Raw genomic sequence first — 26,188 nt, 5'->3', positions numbered from 1 at the left:
GGTTGAGGCCCTCCTCGTGTGTGCGGAACTTGGCTATCAACCGTAGCCAAGTTCCGCACACAGGACGGTCTCAACCGGGATCCTGGGTTCATGTCACACTATCTATAACCCCCATGACTTGCCTGGGCTTGCAAAATCTCACTAACTGTCCTGGCTGGAGACAATACACATCTCTTTAACCTGTGCTTAACCCTCTCTCCACTCACATTGTCTGTACCTTTTAAGACTTGATTACCTGTAAAGACTCACATTCCAAACATTATTTTGTAAATTGAGTTTGTGTCTTTATGTGCCCTGTTTGTGAACAGAACTCCCATTCACCTGATGAAGGAGCAGCGCTCCGAAAGCTAGTGGCTTGTGCTACCAAATAAACCTGTTGGACTTTAACCTGGTGTTGTGAGACTTCCTACTGTGTTTACCCTTTTAATACCAACAGCCTTTTTTTGCCCAGGTGAAGCCAGAAGTAGGACCGTGCAGGTGTATTGTTCCAAAAACTCTGGCCTCCCTCTTTCAAAGAGTGTCCAGTTGTAACAAGAGGGCCTGGATAGTGAGTGGATGGCCAAAAGAACATGAAGCTCATTACACTCCGGGAAGAAGGAGCCCTGACTGATTCCCTGTTCCACTTTCCATCCTCTTGCTGGCCCAACTGCATTGCGGCCGCGTGTAGTGCTTCCAGCTGTTCCCCTGACACAACCACCACCACAAACTGGTATTGGAGCCTGGATCCTACAGGCCTGTATGGCGCAGTACATCGGGTGTAAATTTCCAGCATCCATAGCTTTCATTTCTTACCAGTGTCACCAGTAAAATACTGTGGATGCTGGAACCTGAAATGAGCAGGGGGCGCTGGAAAAACTCTGGCATTTGCTAAGGCAAGAAAGCATTAACATTTCCAGTCCCTTCTGGCTCTCTGTCAGAACTGAAGAGAGGGAGAATGAGGGATTGAACCAAAACGTAGCAACATCAAGAACAAAAGACAGATGGCCTGGTGTGGGAGGGTTTGCATTGCAGCAATACAGGTATGGGATATTTACAAAGGGGTTAGAGGTGGAGGAGGAAGGACACAAGCTAATGGTGGCGCAGTGGTTAGCGCTGCTGCCTCACAGCGCCGTGGACCTGGGTTCCATTCCTGGCTTGGGTCACTGTCTGTGTGGAGTTTGCACGTTCTCCCCGTGTCTGCGTGGGTTTCCTCCGGGTGCTCCAGTTTCCTCCCACAGTCCGAAAGACGTGCTGGTTAGGTGCATTGGCCGTGCTAAATTCTCCCTCAGTGTCCCCGAACAGGCATCAGAGTGTGGCGACCAGGGGATTTTCACAGTAATTTCATTTGCAATGTTAATGGAAACCTACTTGTGACACTAATAAATAAACATAAATCTGCAGAACTCGACGTTGAGTGCCGAGGGCTGCAGCATGTTGAACTAGAAGATGAGATGCGGCTCCTCCAGTTTGCATTTGGCTTCACTGGAACAGTGCAGCAGGTCAAAGATGGACATGTGGGCACGAGAACCAGATGCTAAGTTAAAATGGCAAGCAACAGGGAGATTGGGGTCAAGCTTGTGTCTACTGAAATCGGAAAAAATTAAAAGATTTTTTAACATGTCTATCATGGCAAATGCAGTAAAATTTGGGGGTACAGTATTTCACAGCAGTACTCCTACAATATAGACAAAGTATATTTTAATATATTGCCTCCAAAGCTTAGAAATGCACATTTATGCTTCAAACGATATGATTCACGTGTTCCTGAGCTGAAACCTGTTTTGTTTTCTCTGATTTGTCCATCATCTTCAGCTTAGTTTAACTAATGCCTAAATCAATGTCAGGTCATGTTTTTAACCAAATCCCTGTCACTTGTACCAAGTGTCGTACAAGATAATCTACACATTCATTCAACAAGCCAGTGACTGATTTGAACCCAAGTAGCCTAAAGTGCAATTGCATTGCAAGAACAATGAGGAGGTTTTATATTTTTGGATAATACTTCATGGTATAAATCGCAAGCAGTCTTAAGTTTGCAAATTAGGAGGACCCTTACTCAAAGCTGGGAGATGCATTGTTACAAATTAAGGACCATCGTGTCATGAAACACTCAATGCATTTTCCCAATAAAATGGCACAATGTTGCCTGCTGTAAATAAACACCTCTATAGATCAATAAGAAGTAATATTTCCTTACTCGGCAACTGTTCATAGAACCATAGAATCCTGCAGTGCAGAAGGAGGCCATTCGGCCCATCGAGTCTGCACCGACTACAATCCCACCCAGGCCCTATCGCCACAAACCCCATGCATTTACCCTAGCTAGTCCCCCTGACACTAAGGGGCAATTTAGCACGGCCAATGCACCCTAACCCGCACTTCTTTTGGACTGTGGGAGGAAACCGGAGCACCCGGAGGAAACCCACGCAGACACGGGGAGAATGCATAGACTCTACGCAGACAGTGACCCGAGGCTGGGATTTGAACCCGGGACCCTGGCGCTGTGAGGTAGCAGTGCTAACCACTGTGCTGCCCTTAAAATGTTTAAGTCCTTGATTCCTTACCCAGGTAAGAAAGCCATTATTTTTATTTTAATGATTTTGTGAGGATTTGGGCACAGGTGGCATTTATTGCCCATCCCTAATTACCCTTCAGAAGATGGTGGTGAGCTGTTACCTTCTCGAACCTCTGCAGGCCATGTATTGCTAGATTCTTCTTTTACTTTTTTTGTTGTAATTTAATATTGCCGCTTAATGAAGTTAGGAGGCAGCCACATTGCTGGGGGTCTGGGGTCTCGTAGGCCAGACTGTATAAGGATGGCAGATTCCCTTCCCTGAAGGGCATTAGAAAATCGGATGGGTTTTTATGACAATCTGACCACCATTGCTAAGACTAGCTTTTGATTCCAGAGTTGTTGTAATTAAAGTTACATTCCTTTGCTGCCATGGTAGGATTTGAACCCGTGGCCCTGAAACATTTAATGGAGGTCTCTGCGGTACTAACAACCACTATGCTGCTGTACCCAGTACTGAATAATAGTTTAGCATTGGATGGAAGATGTCCAGTGAATCTTTAATTAATTATTACTGTTATTTTGTATGCTATATTGCAAATATTTGCATCCCTGTTCAAAATGGGGAAGAGGATGAATCATGCAACTACAGCCCAAGGTCAGTGGTGAGGTCTTTCGGACATTAATACAGGCAACAATTAACTGTCACTTGGAAAAATGCAAGTTGATAACTGACAGCAAACACATTTGTTCAAAGCAAATTGTCTTTGACTAGCTCAATCACACTCCTTAACTAGAGAGGATTGGTGTGAGTATTGCAGTTGATGTGTTTATGGATTTTCAAGGTTTGAAAGTACCACATGAAAGACTTATTTGTAAATTGAGAAGTGTTAAAGGGAATAAGATGCATGGATAAGGAATTGGTTAAGAAAGCAGATGATGCTTTCCTGCAGCCTGACAAACAGTGGTCAGTTCTCGGACCAGTCCTCTTTTTGATGTATATTCTTGACCTGAGCTTGGGTATACAGGGCATAGTTTCAAAGTTGGCAAATGATGCAAAATTTAGAAACTATGAGGTGGATACTAAACTTCAGGGCAGAGACAGACTTGTGAAATGAGCAGATATATGGCAGATGAGTAAAGTAAAGTTTATTTATTAGTCACAAGAAGGCTTACATTAACACTGCAATGAAGTTACTGTGAAATTCCCCTAGTCGCCACACTCTGGCGTCTGTTCGGGTCACTGCACCTAACCAGCACGTCTTTCAGAATGTGGGAGGAAACCCTCGCAGACACGGGGAGAACGTACAAACTCCACACAGACAGTGACCCAAGCCAGGAATTGAACCTGGGTCCCTGGTGCTGTGAGGCAGCAGTGCTAACCACTGTGCCACCTACGGTGCCAGATACAAGGTAGAGTTGTATGAAGAGTAGTGTGAAATGATTTAATCTTGGCAGGAAGAAAAAGAAGGGGCAACAAGCTAAATGGGATGCAGGAGCGTTGGTCCCTGGGAATGTACATATATACATATATATATATATATATATATACACACACACGTCTTGAAAAGTCACTGGGAAGGCTGTTTAAACAACATACAGGATCCTTCCTTTCATAGAAATAATCATAGAAACCCTACAGTGCAGAAAGAGGCCATTTGGCCCATCGCGTCTGCACCGACCACAATCCCACCCAGGCCCTGCCCCCATATCCCAACATATTTACCCGCTAATCCCTCTAACCTACGCATCTCAGGACACTAAGGGGCAATTTTAGCATGGCCAATCAACCTAACCCGCACATCTTTGGACTGTGGGAGGAAACCGGAGCACCCGGAGAAAACCCACGCAGACACTAGGAGAATGTGCAAATTCCACACAGACAGTGACCCAAGCTGGGAATCGAACCCAGGTCCCTGGGGCTGTGAAGCAGCAGTGCTAACCACTGTGCTACCATGCTGCCCTTTCGTAGAAGCCTAGAGAGCACAATGTTTATAAAATACTGCTTAGTCCCCAGCTGGAATATTGTGGCCAATTCTGAGGATGTGAAGACCTTGGAAAGTTTTCAGGAGGACATTCTGCTGGAGGGACGACTTGAGGTGAGGGACTTCAGTTATCTAGGTACGCTAGGGTGGTTATCCTTGAGGCAGAGAAATTTACAGGGAGATTTGATGAAGACGTCCAAAACTATTAAGGATTTTGATGGAATAAATAATGAGACATTGTTTCCAGAGGCTGAGGATTTGAGGGATTGGCAAAAGAAGTGGAGGTGGGTGTGAGTGAAATGAGTTTACTCAATGAGTTGTGCTGTGGCATGCACTGCATAAAAGGGTGAAGGAACAAAGCTTGATAATAGCGTCAAGGAAATTGGTGAAATACTTCAAGGGGGCAATTTGCGAAGCATTTTGGGAAAGAGCAGGGAAGCAGCATTCATGTGACATCTTCCAAAGAGCAAGCATAAAGTTTCAAGTTTATTTATTAGTCACAAGTAAGGCTTACATTAACACTGCAATGAAGTTACTGTGAAATTCCCCTAGTCAACACACTCCAGCGCCTGTTCAGGTCGATGCACCTAACCAGCACGTCTTTCCGAATGTGGAAGGAAACCGGAGCACCCGGAGGAAACCCGCGCAGACACGGGGAGAACATGCACACAGACAGTGACCCAAGCCGCGAATCAAACCCAGGTCCCTGGCACTGAGGCAGCAGTGCTAGGCACTGTGCCGCTCAACTAGGCTCAATAGGTTGAAGTACCACCTCGTGCACTGTATGAGTCTTCTTTCTCTTTATTCAAGTCTTGCTCTAATCTCAGTTCATTTTTTTTTTTAACATAGGCAGAATCGTGCTTTTGACTCCTGCCAGAATGCTAAATACACTCTGTTAGAGACCATGAAGAGTCTTTAGTGTCATCCCTGTGACGTGGGAGCTGGTGCAACAAGAGAAGGACACCGGGACTGGGGATTGTCCATGCATTACTCAGCAGCTGCTGCAGAATTGCCCTTCAGGCTGCACAGTGCCGAACGCTTCACTTTCTTCGTGCTACAGACCGGATCCGTTGCTTCAGTTCAGCTCGCACCCCTGGCCCCTCGACAGTTTGCAGTAGTTTCTGGTCAGAGCTATCTCCAGACTCTTCTCTGCTGCTTCCAAGTGAAAGCAAAATTGGAGCCAGATTTTGGTGGCTGTGATTTCTTTTCAAGCAACAGGCTCTTGATGACTCGTCTTGCGTAGTCTTGGCCTATTCTGGTGGTGGGAGGGAGAGAGTGGAGAATAGCCAAATTTCCACGGCTCTGAACAACCGAGTGACGTGTGCTTTTGATTAAATTGCGGCATTTTATTCAGACTCGCAGCGCTTTCTAAAATTAAGCGGACATTTTTCACATTATGCAACTTCTTCGTGTCTGAGCCAGCTGACCTGGAGAGAGAGGCAAAACTTCATATCGGAAAATCTACAGACTGATACCTCAAATTTCTGAAATATATTGATGGTGTCATCTGCTAACTTGTGTACATGGGTTTATAAAGTTCTTCCAAATTTCTATAACGGTCCATTCTAATACAACTTGTAGTACAAAATAGTTTATTTGCTGTTTCCTACCCTATCAAATAGCTACTGTAAAGGGCTATCGCAGGGCCACCTATCCTTCTCCACCTTGCTGTTTAACAGAGGATTTCTTGTGTGGGCTTTGGCCGGTCTAGTTACTGCTTGTTCCGACACCCCACCCAACCACTCACCCAGAAACACAAAATTGGAGATTTAACTAAATACTAGTAGTTCCCCTAATGGACTAGTTGATCATAGGAACCCTTGTCATACGGATCACTATCTCTCACACATCCCCCATGGGGAGACAGATAAGGGGCACCGAGGTCTTGTTAGGTTTGGTCTCAGCACGCACGAATTAGCTGAAAGGAAGTTCCCATTCTTGATTTCTCTTGTAGATCCGAATGGAATCTGTACATGAAAGGTCCAACGAGAGCAGAATCAAGATCCTCTATAATGTAGCCTGTCTTTGAATACCTCGCTAGCACTAGCTATCTAACTTTACCCAAGAACGGTCACTTTGGTGAGGTACGTAAATCTGCGGACTCTTGTGGAACCACATCCTCCCAAGACTAGCTGTCCTCTGGCGAGCAGGAAAGAATAGAGATGCAGTTTGAGTAAGAGAAAAGCGAGCGCCACAGGCCTCGCTTTCTAGTCTATCGTAGTCCAGCGCATCTGCAAGAGGAGATGCTTGAAGTTTTTGAAATGCAGGTGGAAAAATGGACCTTGTGGAAATAAATGTAGTCATGCCCGGTGATTGGAGAGCAGTTATGGAAAAGCTCGCTGCCAGTAACCTAGAGGGAGATGTGCGAATCCTATCCCAGATTTTGAAGAAATGCTGCTTCATGTGATAGATTTGAGTTGTGCAAAAGGTAAAACTACTGAGCGATGAAGCTCCAAATCTGTGTTCTGTTCTTGCATACAGACATATGCTATCCCAATGTTTTCAGAACTGCAGCTGAGCTCTTTTGTAATGTCGGTCTTGCTGGTGTAAAGTTGGGAGGTGTTTGGAAATTTCCAAAGACTCCAATTATCTGCAGCTTGGGAAGATCCAGGGGCGTTACATGAGGAGAGCAGCACTCTTACTGATGCTTAACACTTCTCACCTCTTTAACTTGACCTGAACAGTAATGTGGGGGCATGTGTATACCTCAATCGGGTGCATAGATAAGGCATTCATCTCCTTTGCATTGTGATCTGCACTGTGTGCACGTAGGCTAAAGCGGGTTGTCGGTATGAATAGAACTTTAAAAATGAGAATGTTGAACTGCAGTGGAGCTGTCAGAGGGCAACAAGTCATTTGCTGGCTTTGTTAGTCTTCTATCTATCGTACTTATTTCAGAATGCAGAAACTCAGGTCTTGCTATAACCATAATTTTTGGGTTGGTAGAGGGGGCGATGCATGTAATTTAGTCTGTAGATTTTTTTAAATTCCACTTTCTCCCCCCCCCCCCCCCCCCCCCGCGCCTCTCCAGTCCATCACACACTATATCTACAACTTCAAAGATGGGCAGTCGACCCTCGCACTAGCTCCAGTGCTACTCCTGCCCATAGTTCATGGCAGCTCTGGCATAGAGCATTGAGATAGTCCCCAACTGAGTTCACAACGTGGGTCGCTACTTTGGCGCAGTACTGAAGGAATGCTGCATTATCAGAGATTCACGTGTGGCATTTTAAACAGGGGGCTTGTCAGCCTATCCAGATGGGTGTTAATGATCCCATGGTTCGAACGGAAGAGGAACAGGGAATTGTTTCAGCGTTTTGACCAACATTATTCTCTTGACTATTACCACCAAAAGCAAATTAACTGGCTATTCATCTGACATTTTAAAGGATATAACTGGTAAAAATTGGCTGCCATGTCACTGTTTTGGAAAAATGGTTTGTGAACTACCTTGAGATGTGTTGATGGTGATAAAGATGCTACATTAATGCAAGTATTTCTTCATCTTTTTCTGATTTATGCTGATACAGCTGCTGAATTTTGTGTGCATCTTTTGCTAGTTTAGAGTACTGCAATGGCAGACTTTTGTAAAATACTCGGTTATGATATTCTTCTGTAAATATTCCATATTAAAGAATATGGAAGCACAGGAGAGAGTGTTTAAAAAAAAAAACTTCAGCAAAGAATATAACTTGGGAATATCTGAACATTTTGGGGTTCTTTTCTTTAAGAGCAGCAGAAAGATTTCCCCATGGTTCCTACTGACTTCTCATTAATTCCACACTTGGTTCACCGATACCTTAGTGTCAAAGGCAGTCACTCCCACTTTACTTCATGAATTCAGCTCCTTTGTCCATGTTTGGACTGTGGCTGCAATAAGGTCAGGAGCTGTGTGGCCTTGGCGCAATCCGGAATTGCTGAGTAGGGCGACACGGTGGCACAGTGGTTAGCACGGCTGCCTCACAGCACCAGGGACCTGGGTTTGATTCCGGCCTCGGGTGACTGTGTGGAGTTTGGATGTTCTCCCTGTGTTGGTGTGTGTTTCCTCCCACACTCCAAAGATGTGCCGGTTAGGTGGATTGGCCATGCTAAATTCATCCTTGGTGTCAGGGGGATTAGCAGGGGAAATACGTGGGGTCATGGGGATAAGGCCTTGCTCGATGGGCTAAATGGCTTCCTATACTGTAGGGATTCTATGAACAAAGATGCCACTTGATAGCACTATTGATGACACTTTTCCATCACTTCATTGATAATCAAGCATAAGCCAACGGGGGTGTAATTACATTTGTCCTTTTTTTTTTAAGCCAGGACATACCCAGGCAATTTTCCATGATGCTGGTGTTGTAGCTGTACTGGAACAACTTGGCTAGGAGCATGGCTAGTTCAGGAGCACAATGCTTCAGTACTATTGCCAGAATGTTGTCAGGGCCCATAGCCTTTGCAGTATCCAATACCTTCGGCTGTTTCTTAGAAACATAGAATCTATGGCACAGGCTCTTTGGCCCGTACTGGTCCATGCTGACCAAAATGCCCATCTAAGTTAAACCCATTTGCCTGCTTTTAGCCCATATCCTCCTTAACCTTTCCTATCCATGTATCTGTCCAAATGCTTTTTAAATGTTGTCAATGTCCCTGCCTCAACCACTTCCTCTGACAACTCATTCCACACACGTACCACCCTCTGTACAAAAGTTGCTCCTCAGGTTCCCATTAATTCTTTCCCCTCTTAACTTAAACCTATGCCCTCTAGTTCTTGATTTCCCCAACTCTGGGCAAAAGGCTGACTGCATTCACCCTATCCATGCCTTTCATGATCTTGTACACCTCTATAAGATCACCCCTCAGTCTCCTACGCTCCAAAGAAAATTCCTAGCCTGAACAATCTCTCCCTATAACTCAGACCCCTGAGTCCTGGCAATATCCTTGTAAATCTCTTCTGCGCTCTCCAGTTTAATATATTTCCTATAGCAAGGTGACCAAAACTAAACAATACTCCAGGTGCAGCCTCACCAACTTCTTGTACAACTGCAACGTAACTTCCCAACTCCTAGACTCAATGTCCTGATTAATGAAGGCCAGCATAAGACCATAAGACCATAAGACATAGGAGCGGAAGTAAGGCCATTCGGCCCATCGGGTCCACTCCACCATTCAATCATGGTTGATTTCAACTCCATTTACCCGCTCTCTCCCCATAGCCCTTAATTCCTCGAGAAATCAAGAATTTATCAATTTCTGTCTTGAAGACGCTCAACGTCTCGGCCTCCACAGCCCTCTGTGGCAATGAATTCCACAGACCCACCACTCTCTGGCTGAAGAAATTTCTCCTCATCTCTGTTCTAAAGTGACTCCCTTTTATTCTAAGGCTGTGCCCCCGCGTCCTAGTCTCCCCTGTTAATGGAAACAACTTCCCTACGTCCATCCTATCTAAGCCGTTCATTATCTTGTAAGTTTCTATCAGATCTCCCCTCAACCTCCTAAACTCCAATGAATATAATCCCACGATCCTCAGACGTTCATCGTATGTCAGGCCTACCATTCCTGGGATCATCCGTGTGAATCTCCGCTGGACCCGCTCCAGTGCCAGTATGTCCTTCCTGAGGTGTGGGGCCCAAAATTGCTCACAGTACTCCAAATGGGGCCTAACCAGTGCTTTATAAAGCCTCAGAAGTACATCCCTGCTTTTGTATTCCAAGCCTCTTGAGATAAATGACAACATTACATTTGCTTTCTTAATTACGGACTCAACCTGCAAGTTTACCTTTAGAGAATCCTGGACTAGGACTCCCAAGTCCCTTTGCACTTTAGCATTATGAATTTTGTCACCGTTTAGAAAATAGTCCATGCCTCTATTCTTTTTTCCAAAGTGTACGACCTCGCACTTGCCCACGTTGAATTTCATCAGCCACTTCTTGGACCACTCTCCTAAACTGTCTAAATCTTTCTGCAGCCTCCCCACCTCCTCAATACTACCTGCCCCTCCACCTATCTTTGTATCATCGGCAAACTTGGCCAGAATGCTCCCAGTCCCGTCATCTAGATCGTTAATATATAAAGAGAACAGCTGTGGCCCCAACACTGAACCCTGCGGGACACCACTTGTCACCGGTTGCCATTCTGAGAAAGAACCTTTTATCCCAACTCTCTGCCTTCTGTCTGACAGCCAATCGTCAATCCATGTTAGTACCTTGCCTCGAATACCATGGGCCCTTATTTTACTCAGCAGTCTCCCGTGAGGCACCTTGTCAAAGGCCTTTTGGAAGTCAAGATAGATAACATCCATTGGCTCTCCTTGGTCTAACCTATTTGTTATCTCTTCAAAGAACTCTAACAGGTTTGTCAGGCACGACCTCCCCTTACTAAATCCATGCTGACTTGTCTTAATCCGACCCTGCACTTCCAAGAATTTAGAAATCTCATCCTTAACGATGGATTCTAGAATTTTGCCAACAACTGAGGTTAGGCTAATTGGCCTATAATTTTCCATGCCAAAAGCCTTCTTCACTGCCCTGTCTACCTTTGACTCCACCTTTAGAGAACCGTGCACCTGAACTCCAAGGTCCCTCTGTTCCTCGATAATCCCTAAGGTCCTACCATTCACCGTGAAAGTCCTACCTTGATTTGACTTCCCAAAATGCGCCACCTCACTTATCTGTATTGAACTCCATTTGCCATTTCTCGGCCCACTTCCCTGGCTGATTGAGGATATTCCACAGGATGTTGTTTTCCTTGAGTATACAATTATGCCAGGGCTTTTAACTCTTCTCCTTTGTCCAGCAGATGAACTCTGCGTTTAATTTTTAATTCCTACTTCATAGGTGAATCATTCTTTTAATATTAAAACTCATTTAATATGGAGTTGGATTCTCTTATAACTTGTTTATAGCTGCATTGAATCACAACACTGCCCTAAGAGGACACCCTTCCCATGAGTACACAATTCCCACATTGGTACATCATGCCGTATTGATGTACAAACCCCAGCCATTGCAGTCAAGGTAACTGGGCAGTCAGCTCACTGTCACCTGCTCCATGCTGCCACTGAAGATGAATTAGTTTCAGACTGTTCCTTGGAACCAAGGTGCCTGGTCCCTACAGATTCTCTGAAACCAGACCATGCGTATGTGGCCAGGGGAACACTCTCCAGATCACTACGTGATCAGGTGGCCAACTGGAGTGTCATAGTGGTTAGCACTGCTGCCTCCGCACCAGAGACCTGGGTTCAATTCCGGCCAACAGAAGGTTGGGGTAGATATTGCTCAGAGTTGACTCTGGGATTCCAGTTACACGGAAAGGTTGTTCAGGATTGGAAGTATTAATGTGTCAAAGTGGAGAAACCGTACCACCCACATGATGATGTAATAGGCACATGACCAGGAGTCGAGGAAGTGAAGGTTGATGACTGACACTAACACCTACTCATGCACATTTTTACATGGTTGCGTTTATGCAATCACCCAGTTCTAGTTCAGATGTGTCTGTCTCGTGGCCAGTTGCAGCCAACATCCAACACATATCAGTGAAAGTTAACATAAGGCTGAAGTTTGTTCCCATTGGTGGACAATGAGAGACCAAAAAAATGTAAATAAAGCATTTGCTTTATCCAAAAAGAAGCACAAACAACTTTTGATAAAGGTGATTGGTGATAAAGGATTATAGTAATTGCACGATGGAAAAGAGATTTAATTTCAACCTCCAGAGTGGGTGGGGGGGGGGTTGTCCCTGAAGATACCCCAGAAGAGGTGTGGGGGGAACCTCCTCCCCCATGACCCAGTTGACTTCACCACCCTCCTGTCCCCCAACACTGCTGCCCTGCAATGGAAGGACCCCTGAGCTTGCTGCACTGCACATTTCCCAAGCCAGCACATTGAGCAAGAAATGTGCATCTCCCAGTGAAGGTCAGTAAAAAGGAGCTGTGGGCACTGCAACTGTGATTGCTACTTCTGTGAAACTCTCGGCTCTTAACACCCAATTCACCTGTAGTTGTGTGATGCAATGTTAATGGGGCTGTTGACTGATCACAGGGATCAACCTCTCACCAATGTATCTATGACCGCCCTAGGCATAAGGAAAATCCATAGAAAGCATTCTTTCTGGTTGTATCACAGCTTGGTATGGCTCCTGCTTTGCCCAAGACCGCAAGAAACTACAAAGACCCATGAATGGAGCCCAATCCATCACACAAACCAGCCTCCCATCCATTGACTCCATCTACACTTTCCGCTGTCTCAGGAAAGCAGCCAGCATAATTAAGGACCCTACGCACCCCGGACATTCTCTCTTCCACCTTCTGTCAGGAAAATGATACAAAAGTCTGAGGTCACGTACCAACTGACTCGAGGACAGCTTCTTCCCTGCTGCCATCAAACTTTTGAATGGACCTCCTTTGCATTAAGTTCTTTCTCTACACCCTAGCTATGACTGTAACACTACATTCTGCACTCTCCCTTCTCTATGAACGGTATGCCTATGTGAGCAAGAAACAATACTTTTCACTATACTAATACATGTGACAATAAATCAAACCATCAACCTCTCAAAAGCTGCAATACCATCTTCTTCCAACAGATGGCCTCATTTGCATTGGTGCCAAAGTTTAAACCATTGAGTAAGAAATCTGAGCTCAAATTCAGGAGAATTCATCACGTGACCTCCTGCTTCCACTTGCCCTTGGTGCCCTCAGTGCAGAGGGCAGCAACTGAGCAGAGCCAAGCATCCAAGTATCCTGCCTCAAGGACAGAGACCAGGAGGCAGTCGTGTAGTCTAGGCCTCACTGCTCCTGAGGAGCTGGTAGTGTTTGGATTGTAAGTTTTAACAACACCAGGTTAAAGTCCAACAGGTTTATTTGGTAGCAAATGCCATTAGCTTTCGGAGCGCTGCTCCTTCGTCAGATGGAGTGGAAATCTGCTCTCAAACAGGGCACAGAGACACAAAATCAAGTTACAGAATACACCCTCTGTGTGAAAAACTTGCCCCTTACATCTCTTTTAAACTTTCCCCCTCTCACTTTCAACCTATGCCCCCGAGTAATTGACCCTTCGACCCTGGGAAAAAGACTCTGACTATCCACTCTATCCAAGCCTGTCATAATCTTGTAAACCTCTATCAGGTCCCCCCTCATCCTCCAACGCTCCAACAATCCAAGTTTGTTCAATCTTTCTTCATAGTCCATATCCTCCAAACCAGGCAACATTCTGGCAAATCTCTTCTGCACCCTTTCCAATGCATCAACATCCTTCCAGTAGTACGGCGACCAGGATTGTACACAATACTCCAAATGCAGCCTAACCAAAGTCTTATACAGCTGCAACATGATTTTCCAATTCCTCTCCTCAACGCCCTGACCGATGAAGGCCAGCATGGCACACACCTTCTTGACCACCTTGTCCACCTGAGTTGCCACCTTCAGGGAACTGTGGATCTGCACACCTAGATCTTTATGTCAATATTTAGATCATGGTTGATCATCTACCGAATGCCAATTTTTGTGTGGTGCTTCTCGGCCTTTTGGCTAAGATCAAGTGTGGTCTGGTGATGTTGCATTTGGTAGTGGCCATTGGGTTGCATTTAAGCTTCATTTTCATATGAAGCAATTTTTAAAAGCGGCATCTCGGCCTTTTGGCTAAGATGCAAATGAGATCAAGCCTTGGGGGGCGGAGACGTCTGCCTACTCCAATCAGCTTGGCTCATGTAGATCAGGCCCAAGACAGGGTAGAGGGTTGCATGCCCTGTCTTGTCAGCTTGGATTGGAAATGTCTCAACTTGTTGAGACTCTGAATTGGACTTGATTTGATTGAATTGGAATAGAAAATACAAAAAAAAAAATTCTCGGCCTTTTGGCTGGGATCGGGTGTGGTGTGGATCGGGTGCTGCACTTGGTTGGGGCCATTGCATTTGGGCTTCATGTTCATATGAGGCCATTTTTGGGGGCGGCGTCTCGGCCTTTTGGCTGGGGTGCGGGTGGGATCGAGCCTTGGAGGAGGAGGCCTCCCCCTCCTCCAATCAGCTTGGCTCATGTAGATCAGGCCCAAGACAGGTGTGAAGGCCCTGTCTTGTCAGCTTGGATCGGGAATGTCTCAACTTGTTGAGACTCTGAATTGGACTTGATTTGATTGAATTGGAAAAGTACAAAAAAGAAATTCCTATATTCCTTGATGTTATTAGCATCCAGAAATCTATCGATTGCTATCTTGAGCATGCGCAATGACTGAGCCCCCACATCCCTCTGAGGTAGAGAATTCCAAAGATTCACTTCCAATTCTTCCTCATCTCGGTTCTAAATAACTTGCCCAATATTCTGAGACTGTGTCCTCTGGTTCTAGATTTATCACAGTAAGAGTTTTAACAACACCAGGTTAAAGTCCAACAGGTTTATTTATTTATAAATAGTGGATTTATAATCCACTCTGTCCTATTTATTTATAAATAAACCTGTTGGACTTTAACCTGGTGTTGTTAAAACTCTTACTGTGTTTACCCCAGTCCAACGCCGGCATCTCCATATCTAGATTTACCAGCCAGGGGGAACATCCTATCTGCAACCGCCTTGTCACGTCCTGTAAGAATTTTGTAAGTTTATGTTTTGTAAGTAATTTTGTAGATTACTCTCACTTTTCCAAACTCTCCAGAATACAGGCCCAATTTCCTCAATCTCTCCTCATAGGGCTATCCCACCATCTCAAGGATTAATCTGATGAGCCTCTGACACTCCCTCCGTGCAACTATATCCATTCTTAGATAAGGACACCAAAGCTGTACACAATCCTCCAGCTGCGCTCTCACCAAGGCCCTATACAATAGCAGCAAGGCTTAGACCATAAGACATAGGAACAGAATTAGGCCACTCGCCCCATCGAGTCTGCTCTGTCATTCAATCATGGCTGATTTATTTCTCATCCCCATTCTCCTGCCTTTTCCCCATAACCCCTGATCCCCTTATTGATCAAGAACCTCTCTATCTCTGTCTTAAGGACACTCAATGACCTGGCCTCCACAGCCTTCTGCGGCAAAGAGTTCCTCAGATTCACCACTCTCTGGCTGAAGGAATTCCTCCTCATCTCTGTTTTAAAGGATCGTCCCTTTAGCCTGAGGTTGTGCCCTCTGGTTCTAGTTTTTCCTACTAGTGGAAACATCCTCTCTATGTCCACTGTTTCCAGGCCTCGCAGTATCCTGTAAGTTTCAATAAGATCCCCCCTTCATCCTTCTTTTACCAGTGTGCTCAAATCCTCTTGCACTGAACGCCAATTTGTCTTCCTGGTTGCTTGCTGCCCAAAGTGACTCATGAACAAGGACACCCGGGTCCCTTTCAGATATCAACACTTCCCAACATTTCACCATTTAAGAAATACTCTGCCTTTCTCTCTTCAATACCAAAGTGGATAACGTCACATTGATTCACCTTATCTTCCAGCTGCCACATTCCAGTCCAATCACTGAGCCTGTCCAAGTCATGATGTGGAGATGCTGTCGTTGGACTGGGGTAGACACAGTAAGAGTTTTAACAACACCAGGTTAAAGTCCAACAGGTTTATTTGGTAGCAAATACCATTAGCTTTCGAAGCACTGCTCCTTCGTCAGATGGAGTGGAAATCTGCCCCACTCCATCTGACGAAGGAGCAGTGCTCGGAAAGCTAATGGTATTTGCTACCAAATAAACCTGTTGGACTTTAACCTGGTGCTGTTAAAACTCTTACTGTCCAAGTCCCCATGAAAGCTCCCTCTTGCATCCACCTCACAACTTACATTCCTACCGAGTTTGTGTCGGGCGCCACGGTGGCACAGAGGTTAGTGCTGCTGCCTCACAGCGCCAGCGACCCGGGTTCAATTCCAGTCTTGGGTCACTGTCTGTGTGGAATTTACACGTTCTCCCTGTGTCTGCGTGGGTTTCCTCCAGGTGCTCCGGTTTCCTCCCGTAGTCCAAAGATGTGCGGGTTAGGTTGACTTGCCATGCTAAATTGACCCTTAGTGTCAGGGCGACAAGTAGGGTAAATACGTGAGGTTACAGAGATAGGGCCTGGGCGGGGTTGTTGTCGGTGCGGGCTCGATGGGCCAAATGGCCTCCTTCTGCACTGTAGGGATTTTATGTCTTCAGCAAGTTTGGAAATATTATATTTGGCCTCCACACCCAAATCATTTATATAGATTGTAATCATGATGTGGAGTTGCCGGTGTTGGACTGGGTTGGGCACAGTAAGTAGTCTCACAACACCAGGTTAAAGTCCAACAGGTTTATTTGGTAGCACGAGCTTTCGGAGCATTGCCCCTTCATCAGGTCACTCACCTGTTGGACTTTAACCTGGTGTTGTAAGACTACTTACTATAGATTGTGATCAGCTGTGGACTTGGCACTGATCCCTGAGGTACTCCACTAGTGGCAGCTTGCCACTCTGAGAATGACTTACTCTCCGTTTTCTGCCTGTCAACCAATTCTCAATCTATAACTGTATATATTGCCCAGTGCCATGTACTCTAATTTTGTTTACTAACCAACTGTGTGGGACATTATCAAAAGCCTTCTGAAAACCCAAATACACACATCCACAGGTTCCCCTTTATCTGTGCTCCAGGTAACATCCTCAAAAAACTCACAACAGATTTCTTAAACATGATTTCCCTTCCATCAATCCATGCTGACTCTGTCCAATCAAAGCATCATTTTCTAAGTGTCCAGTTATCACATCCTTTATAATAGATTCTGATATTTTCCCTACTATTGATGTCACATGATCAGGTTTGTAGTTCTCCATTTTCTCTCTCCTCTTGTTAAATAGCGTTTGAAGTTTATTTATTAGTGTCACAATTAGGCTTATATTAACACTGCAATGAACACAGCATAGTGGAGAACATGCCCCTGTCTATATCAACGGGGACGAAGTAGAAATGGTCGAAAGCTTCAAGTTTTTAGGTGTCTAGATCACCAACAACCTTGAGAAGGGAGCAGAGTGAGAGCTGAAGGGCTTTGGCTCTAAGGGCTTTGGCTCTAAGGGCTTTGGCTCTAAGGGCTTTGGCTCTAAGGGCTTAGGCGGAAAGGGCGAGGCGGGGTAAGTTTAATTCTTAAGTACGTTTCTCTGTGTTCCTTGAAATAAGAAGGGAAATTATGAGTGTGAGGCCAGTCTGTTGTTCCCAATGTAGGATGTGGGAGGTCCTGGAGGCTCTTGGCTTCCCAGATGTCCATATCTGTGATGGGTGTGTCGAACTGTGGTTCCTAAGGGACCATGTTAGAGAACTGGAACTGCAGCTCGAGGATCTTCGTCTGGTAGGGAAAATGAGGAGGTGATAGACAGGAGCTATCAGCAGGTGGTCACACCAGGGCCACGGGAGGCAGACAAGCGGGTAACGTCCAGGAAGGGGAAAGCTCAGGTGATAGAGAGCGCCCCGGTGGATGTGCCCCTTCACAATAAGTACTCCTGTCTGAGTACTGCTGGGGGGGATAGCCCACCTGGGGGAAGCAGCAGTGGCCATGTCTCTGGAGCAGAGTCTGGCCCTGTAACTCAGAGGGCTAAGGGAAGGAGGAGGAAGGCAGTATTAATCGGGGACTCAACAGTAAGGGGTTCGGACAGACATTTTTGCGGAGGCAGACGGGAGTTTCGGATGGTGGTCTGCCTCCCTGGTGTCGGGATCCGGGATGTCTCTGATCGCGTCCCAGATATCCTGAGGTGGGAGGGAGAGGAGCCAGAGGTCGTGGTACATATTAAAAACCGTGGTACAAATTAAAAACCGATGCGTACAGAGTGGCCAAAACTAGTGGGGAATTAGAAGATTGGGAAAGCTTTAAAAAACAAAGAACTACTAAGAAAGCGATAAAGAAAGGAAAGATAGATTATGAAACTAAACTAGCACAAAATATAAAAACTGATAGTAAAAGTTTTTACAAATATATAAAAAGGAAAAGAGTAGCTAAAGTAAATGTTGGTCCCTTAGGAGACGAGAAGGGGGATTTAATAATGGGAAACGAGGAAATGGCCGAGGCCTTAAACAAGTTTTTTGTGTCGGTCTTCACGGTAGAGGACACAAATAGCTTATCGAAAATTGACAGTCGTGGGACTGTAGGGGGTGAGGACCTTAAAACGATTACTATTACTAAAGAGGTAGTGCTGGGTAGGCTAATGGGACTAAAGGTAGACAAGTCCCCTGGTCCGGATGGAATGCATCCCAGGGCACTGAAAGAAATGGCAAAAGTAATAGCGGAGGCATTGGTTGTAATTTATCAAAATTCGCTGGAGTTTGGGGAAGTGCCAGCTGATTGGAAAACAGCTAATGTGACGCCACTGTTTAAAAAAGGAGGTAGACAAAAGGCGGGTAACTACAGGCCGGTTAGCTTAACGTCCGTAGTTGGGAATTTGCTGGAATCCATCATTAAAGAAGAAATAGCAGGACACCTGGAAAAAAATGGTTCGATCAAGCAGACGCAGCATGGATTCATGAAGGGAAAGTCGTGTTTGACGAATTTACTGGATTTTTATGAAGATGTAACGAGTGCAGTTGACAGAGGGGAACTGGTGGATGTGGTGTTTTTGGATTTCCAGAAGGCGTTCAATAAGGTGCCTCACAAAAGGTTGCTGCAGAAGATTGGGGTACACGGAGTTGGGGGTAAGGTGTTGGCGTGGATTGAGGATTGGCTATCTAACAGGAAGCAGAGAGTTGAAATAAATGGGTGCTTTTCTGGTTGGCAATTGGTGACTAGTGGCGTGCCGCAGGGATCGGTGCTGGGGCCTCAACTGTTTACCATATACATAGACGACCTGGAGGAGGGGACCGAGTGTAGGGTAACAAAGTTTGCGGGTGATACAAAGATGAGTGGGAAAGCGAATTGCGTGGGGGATGCGGAAAGTCTGCAGAGAGATTTGGATAGGCTAAGTGAGTGGGTGAGGATCTGGCAGATGGAGTATAACGTTGGCAAGTGTGAGATCATCCACTTTGGAAGGAATAATAGTCAAATGGACTATTATTTAAATGGTGAAAAATTACAACATGCTACTGTGCAGAGGGACCTGGGGGTCCTTGTGCATGAATCACAAAAACTCAGTTTGCAGGTGCAGCAGGTGATCAAGAAGGCAAATGGAATGTTGGCCTTTATCGCGAAGGGGATGGAGTATAAAAACAGGGAGGCCTTGCTGCAATTGTACAAGGTACTGGTGAGGCCGCAACTGGAGTACTGTGTGCAGTTTTGGTCCCCTTATTTGTGGAAGGATGTATTGGCCTTGGAGGGAGTAGAGAGAAGGTTCACCAGGTTGATACCGGAGATGAGGGGGTTAGCTTATGAGGAGAGATTGAGTAGATTGGGCCTGTACTCGTTGGAGTTTAGAAGGCTGAGGGGAGATCTTATAGAGACATATAAGATAATGAAGGGGCTAGACAGGGTAGAGGCAGAGAGATTCTTTCCACTTAGAAAGGAAACAAGAACTAGAGGACACAGCCTCAAAATAAGGAGGAGTCAGTTTAGGACAGAGTTGAGGAGGAACTTCTTCTTCTCAGAGGGTAGTGAATCTCTGGAATTCTCTGCCCATTGAAGCAGTGGAGGCTACCTCGTTAAATATGTTTAAGTCACAGGTAGATAGATTTCTGATCAATAAGGGAATTAAGGGTTATGGGGAGCGGGTGGGTAAGTGGAACTAAACCACTATCAGATCAGCCATGATCTTACTGAATGGCGGGGCAGGCTCGAGGGGCTAGATGGCCTACTCCTGCTCCTATTTCTTATGTTCTTATATTGGTACCGCTGACATAGGTAGGAAGAGGGAAGGGGTCATGAAAAGAGAATATAGGGAGTTAGGTAGACAGTTGGGAAGGAGGAACGCAAAGGTAGTAATCTCGGGATTGCTGCCTGTGCCATGGGAAAGTGAGAGCAGGAATGGAGTGAGGTGGAGGATGCATGCGTGGCTGAGAGACTGGAGCAGGGGGCAGGGATTCTGGTTCCTGGATCATTGGGACCTCTTTAGGGGCAGGTGTGACCTGTACAAAAAAGACGGGTGGCACTTGAATCCCAGGGGGACCAATATCCTGGCAGGAAGGTTGGCTAAGGCTACTGGGGAGACTTTAAACTAGAATGGTTGGGGGAGGGAATCGAGATGAGGTGACTGAGAGCGAGGAGGTTAGCCTGCAAATAGAGAAGGATTGTAGACAGTGTAAGAGGGAGAATAGACGGGTGATGGAGAAGGGGAGAGCTCAGACCAAAGGTTTGAGATGTGTCTATTTTAACGCCAGGAGTGTAGTGAATAAAGTGGATGAGCTTAGAGTGTGGATCGATGCTTGGCAGTGTGATGTGGTGGCCATTACGAAGACTTGGGGACAGGGACAGGACTGGATACTTCAGGTTTCAGATGTTTCAGAAAGGACAGAGAGGGAGGCAAAAGAGGCGGGGGGAGTAGTACTGCTGATCAGGGATAGTGTCACAGCTGTAGAGAAGGTGGAAGCCGTGGAGGGATTGTCTACGGAGTCTCTGTGGGTGGAAGTTCAGAGCGGGAAGGGGTCAATAACTTTGCTGGGTGTTTTCTACAAGCCGCCCAATAGTAACAGGGATGTTGAGGGGCAGATAGGGAAACAGATCCTGGAGAGATGTAGTAATAACAGGGTTGTCGTGATGGGAGACTTTAATTTCCCAAACATCGATTGGAATATCCCTAGGGTAAGGGGTTTGGATGGGGAGGAGTTTGTTAGGTGTGTTCAGGAGGGTTTCCTGACACAGCATGTGGATAAGCTTACAAGAGGAGAGGCTGTACTCGATCTGGTACTGGCTAATAAGCCTGGACAGGTGTCGGATCTCTCAGTGAGGGAGCATCTTGGGGATAGTGATCATAACTCTATCTCCTTTACGCTAGCATTGGAAAGAGATAGGAGCAGGCAAGCTAGGAAAGTGTTTATCTGGAGTAAGGGGAAATATGAAGCCATCAGGCAGGAGATTAGAGGCGTAAATTGGAAGGAGGTGTAAATTGGAAGGAGGCATTCTCGAGGAAAAGTACTGAAGTAAGGTGGCAGATTTTCAAGGAATGTTTGTCTGGAGTTCTGCATGACAACGTTCCGATGAGACAGGGAGGTTTTGGTAGGTTACGGGAACCGTGGTGCACGAAAGCTGCGCTGAACCTAGTCAAAAAGAAAAGGAAAGCGTACAAAAGGTTCAGAGAGCTATGCGATGATAGGGATCTAGATGAGTATACAGCTTGTAGGAAGGGACTTAAGAAAGAAATTAGGAGAGCCAGAAGGGGTCACGAGAAGGCCTTGGCAGGTAAGATTAAGGAGAACCCTAAGGCGTTCTATAAATATGTGAAGAGTAAAAGGATGAGATGTGAAGGAATAGGACCTATAAAATGTGACGGTGAGAAAGTCTGTACAGAACCAGAAGAAATAGCAGAGGTGCTTAATGAATATTTTTACCTCTGTATTCACAGTGGAAAAAGACCTGAGTGGTTGTACTACAGGATTGAGGTGGACTGAAAAGATTGAGTATGAGCTCATTAAGAAAAAGGATGTGTTGGAAATTTTGAATAGCATCAAGATAGATAAGTCACCGGGACCAGATGGGATGTACCCCAGGTTACTGTGGAAGGCGAGGGAAGAGATTGTAACACCTCTGGCGATGATCTTTGCGTTGTCGATGGAGACGGGAGAGGTTCCAGAGGATTGGAGGATTGCGGATGTGGTTCCTATATTCAAGAAAGGGAATAGGGATAGCCCAGGAAATTACCAACCGGTGAGTCTAACCTCAGTGGTTGGTAAGTTGATGGAGAAGATCCTGAGGGACAGGATTTATGAACATTTAGAGAAGTTTACTATGCTCAATAGTAGTCAGCACGGCTTTGTCCAAGGCAAATTGTGCCTTACGAGCCTGGTGGAGTTCTTTGAAAATGTGACTAAACACATTGATGAAGGAAAAGGGGTAGATGTGGTTTACATGGACTTCAGCAAGGCGTTCGATAAGGTCCCCCATGCAAGACTTCTCGAAAGTGAGAGGGCATGGGATCCAAGGGGCTGTTGCCTTGTGGATCCAGAACTGGCTTGCCTGCAGAAGGCAGAGAGTGGTTATAGATGGGTCTTTTTCTGAATGGAGGTCGGTCACCAGTGGAGTGTTCTGGGACCCTTGCTGTTTGTCATTTTCATAAATGACCTGGATGAGGAAGTGGAGGGATGGGTTGGTAAGTTTGCCGACGACCCGAAGGTTGGTGGTGGTGTGGATAGTCTGGAGGCATGTCAGAAGCTGCAGCGTGACATAGATAGGATGCAAGACTGGGCGGAGAAGTGGCAGATGGACTTCAACGCGGATAAATGTGTAGTGGTCCATTTTGGCAGGTCAAATGGGATGAAGGACCCTCATCAGACCCCACTTGGAGTACTGTGCTCAGTTCTGGTCGCCTCATTACAGGAGGGATGTGGAAATGATTGAAAGGGTGCAGAGAAGATTTACAAGGATGTTGCCTGGATTGGTTGGCATGCCTTATGAGGATAGGTTGAGAGAGCTCGGTCTTTTCTCCTTGGAGAGACGAAAGATGAGAGGTGACCTGTACAAGATGTTGAGAGGTATAGATCGGGTGGACTCTCAGAGGCTTTTTCCCAGGGCTGAAATGGCTGCTACAAGAGGACACAGGTTTAAGGTGCTGGGGAGTAGGTACAGAGGAGATGTCAGGAGTAAGTTTTTCACTCAGGGTGGTGGGTGAGTGGAATCGGCTGCCGCCAGTAGTGGTGGTGGAGGCAAACTCGATAGGGTCTTTTCAGAGACTTCTGGATGAGTACATGGGACTTAATAGGATTGAGGGTTATAGGTAAGCCTATATATAAGCCTAGGTAGGTAGGGACATGACCGGCGCAACTTGTGGGCCGAAGGGCCTGTTTGTGCTGTATTTTCTCTATGTTCTAACCTGTCCTGGACCCCCCCATGCCGACACTATAGTTAAGAAAAGCCACCAATACCTCTACTTTCTCAGAAGACTAAGGAAATTTGGCATGTCAGCTATGACTCTCGCCAACTTTTACAGATGCACCATAGAAAGCATTCTTTCTGGTTGTATCACAGCTTGGTATGGCTCCTGCTTGGCCCAAGATCGGAAGAAACTACAAAAGATCGTGAATGTAGCCCAATCCATCACGCAAACCAGCCTCCCATCCACTGACTCTGTCTACACTTCCCGCTGCCTCGGCAAAGCAGCCAGCATAATTAAGGACCTCACGCACCCCGGACATTCTCTCTTCCACCTTCTTCCATCGGGAAAAAGATACAAAAGTCTGAGGTCATGTACCAACCGACTCAAGAACAGCTTCTTCCCTGCTGCCATCAGACTTTTGAATGGACCTATCTTGCATTAAGTTGATCTTTCTCGACACCCTAGCAATGATTGTAACACTACATTCTGCACCTTCTCCTTTCCTTCTCTATGAACGGTATGCTTTGTCTGTATAGTGCGCAAGAAATAATATTTTTCACTGTATACTAATACATAAGACATTTTTCTCACCCCATTCTCCTGCCTTTTCCCCATAACCCCTGATCCCCTTATTAATTAAGAACCTATCTATCTCTGTCTTAAAGACACTCAATGACCTGGCCTCCACAACCTTCTGCACCAAAGAGTTCCACAGATTCACCACTCTCTGGCTGAAGAAATTCCTCCTCATCTCTGTTTTAAAGGATTGTCCCTTTAGCCTGAGGTTGTGCCCTCTGCTTCTAGTTTTTCCTACTAGTGGAAACATCCTCTCTGCGTCCACTCTATCCAGGCCTCGCAGTATCCTGTAAGTTTCAATAAGATCCCCCCTCATCCTTCTAAACTCCAACGAGTACAGACCCAGAGTCCTCAACCGTTCCTCATACGACAAGCTCTTCATTCCAGGGATCATTCTTGTGAACCTCCTCTGGACCCTTTCCAGGGTCAGTACATCCTTCCTTAGATACGGGGCCCAAAACTGCTCACAATACTCCAAATGGGGTCTGACCAGAACCTTATACAGTCTCAGAAGTCCATCCCTGTTCTTGTATTCTAGCCCTCTCGACATGAATGCTAACATTTGCCTTCCTAACTGCTGACTGAACCTGCATGTTAACCTTAAGAGAATCTTGAACAAGGACTCCCAAGTCCCTTTGTGTTTCTGATTTCCTAAGCATTTCCCCATTTAGAAAATAGTCTATGCCTCCAATCCTCCTTCCAAAGTGCATAACCTCACACTTTTCCACATTGTATTCCATCTGCCACTTCTTTGCCCACTCTCCTAACCTGTCCAGGTCCTTCTGCAGCCCCCCTGCTTCCTCAATACTACCTGTCCCTCTACATATCTTTGTAACATCTGCAACCTTAGCAACAGTGTCTTCAGTTCCTTCCTCCCAATCGTTAATGTATATTGTGAAAAGTTGTGGTCCCAGCACTGACCCCTGAGGCACACCACTAGTCACCGGCTGCCATCCTGAAAAAGACCCCTTTATCCTCACTCTCTGCCTTCTGCCAGTCAACCAATCCTCTATCCATGCCAGGATCTTACCTTTAACACCATGGGCTCTTAACTTATTTAAGTCTCCTATGCAGCACCTTGTCAAAGGCCTTCTGGAAATCTAAATAAATCACGTCCACTGGTTCTCCTTTATCTAACTTCCTTGTTACCTCCTCAAAGAACTCTAACAGAATTGTCAGGCATGACCTTCCCTTGACAAAGCCGTGCTGACTCAGTCCTACTTTATCATGCACTTCCAAGTACTCTGCGACCTCATCTATAATAATGGACTCTAAAATCTTGCCAATGACCGAAGTCAGGCGAACCGGCCTATAATTTCCCGTCTGCTCCCTCCCTCCCTTCTTAAACAGCGGTGTTACATTGGCTACTTTCCAGTCCTCTGGTACCCTCCCTGCCTCCAGTGATTCCTGAAAGATCACCATCGATGCCTCCACAATTTCCTCAGCTATCTCTTTTAGAACCCTGGGGTGTAGTCCATCTGGTCCAGGCGGTTTAACCACCTTCAGTAATGGCCACTACACTCACCTGTGCCCCCTGATTCTCCTGGAGCTCTGGCGTCCCACTGGTGTCTTCCACCGTGAAGACTGTTGGAAAGTAACTATTCAGTTCCTCTGCCATCGCTTTGTCTTAAGTTCCTTCTTCATCTTAAGTTCCCTTTTGCTTTTGCTACCAAATAAACCTGTTGGACTTTAACCTGGTGTTGTTAGACTTCTTACTGTCATTACACATCACCAAACCCAGAATTGCCTGTTCCCTAGTCCTCTGTCACAAGCTGCTCCAAAAAATCATCTATTAGACATTCCACAAATTCCTTTTCTTGGGATCCACTACCTACCTGATTTTCCCAGTTCACCTGCATATTGAAGTCCCGATGTGGAGATGTCGGCGTTGGACTGGGGTAAGCACAGTAAGAAGTCTCACAACACCAGGTTAAAGTCCAACAGGTTTATTTGGTAGCAAATGCCATTAGCTTTTGGAGCGCTGCTCCTTTGTCAGATGGAGTGGAAATCCACTTTAACCTGGTGTTGTTAAAACTCTTTGTATTGAACATGATTGTTGTAATATTACCTTTTTTATCTCCTGATTTATTTTCTGCCCCACATCCTGACTACTGCTAGGGGGCCGGTACATAACTCCCATCAGGGTCTTTTTACCTTTGCACATTTTATGCCTTCTGATCTTATATCGCTTCTTGCTATCGATTTAACTTCATTCCTTACTAACAATGCAACCCTGCCCCCTTTGCCCATCTGCCTGCTCTTTCGATAGGACACATATTCTT

At 45.8% G+C, this 26,188-nt stretch overlaps 1 protein-coding gene across 5 annotated transcripts in view; it reads left to right on the top strand.

The window, feature by feature from the left end:
* Positions 1 to 7,967, top strand: part of rangap1b (Ran GTPase activating protein 1b) — an 83,548-nt gene extending 75,581 nt beyond the window's left edge. For all 5 annotated transcript variants that reach the window (XM_078237607.1, XM_078237606.1, XM_078237605.1 and 2 more), the window contains one exon: positions 5,326 to 7,967. In XM_078237607.1, coding sequence (XP_078093733.1) covers positions 5,326 to 5,395 — 70 coding nt within the window. In that variant the 3' untranslated portion in view covers positions 5,396 to 7,967. The remainder of the gene's footprint in view (positions 1 to 5,325) is intronic.
* The last annotated feature ends 18,221 nt before the right edge of the window (positions 7,968 to 26,188 follow it).

The sequence above is a fragment of the Mustelus asterias genome, chromosome 21, assembly GCF_964213995.1.
Source record: "Mustelus asterias chromosome 21, sMusAst1.hap1.1, whole genome shotgun sequence".
In the NCBI taxonomy this organism is placed as follows: domain Eukaryota; kingdom Metazoa; phylum Chordata; class Chondrichthyes; order Carcharhiniformes; family Triakidae; genus Mustelus; species Mustelus asterias.
The sequence above is the reverse complement of the archived record's forward strand: the minus strand, read 5'-3'. Positions and strand labels throughout refer to the sequence as shown.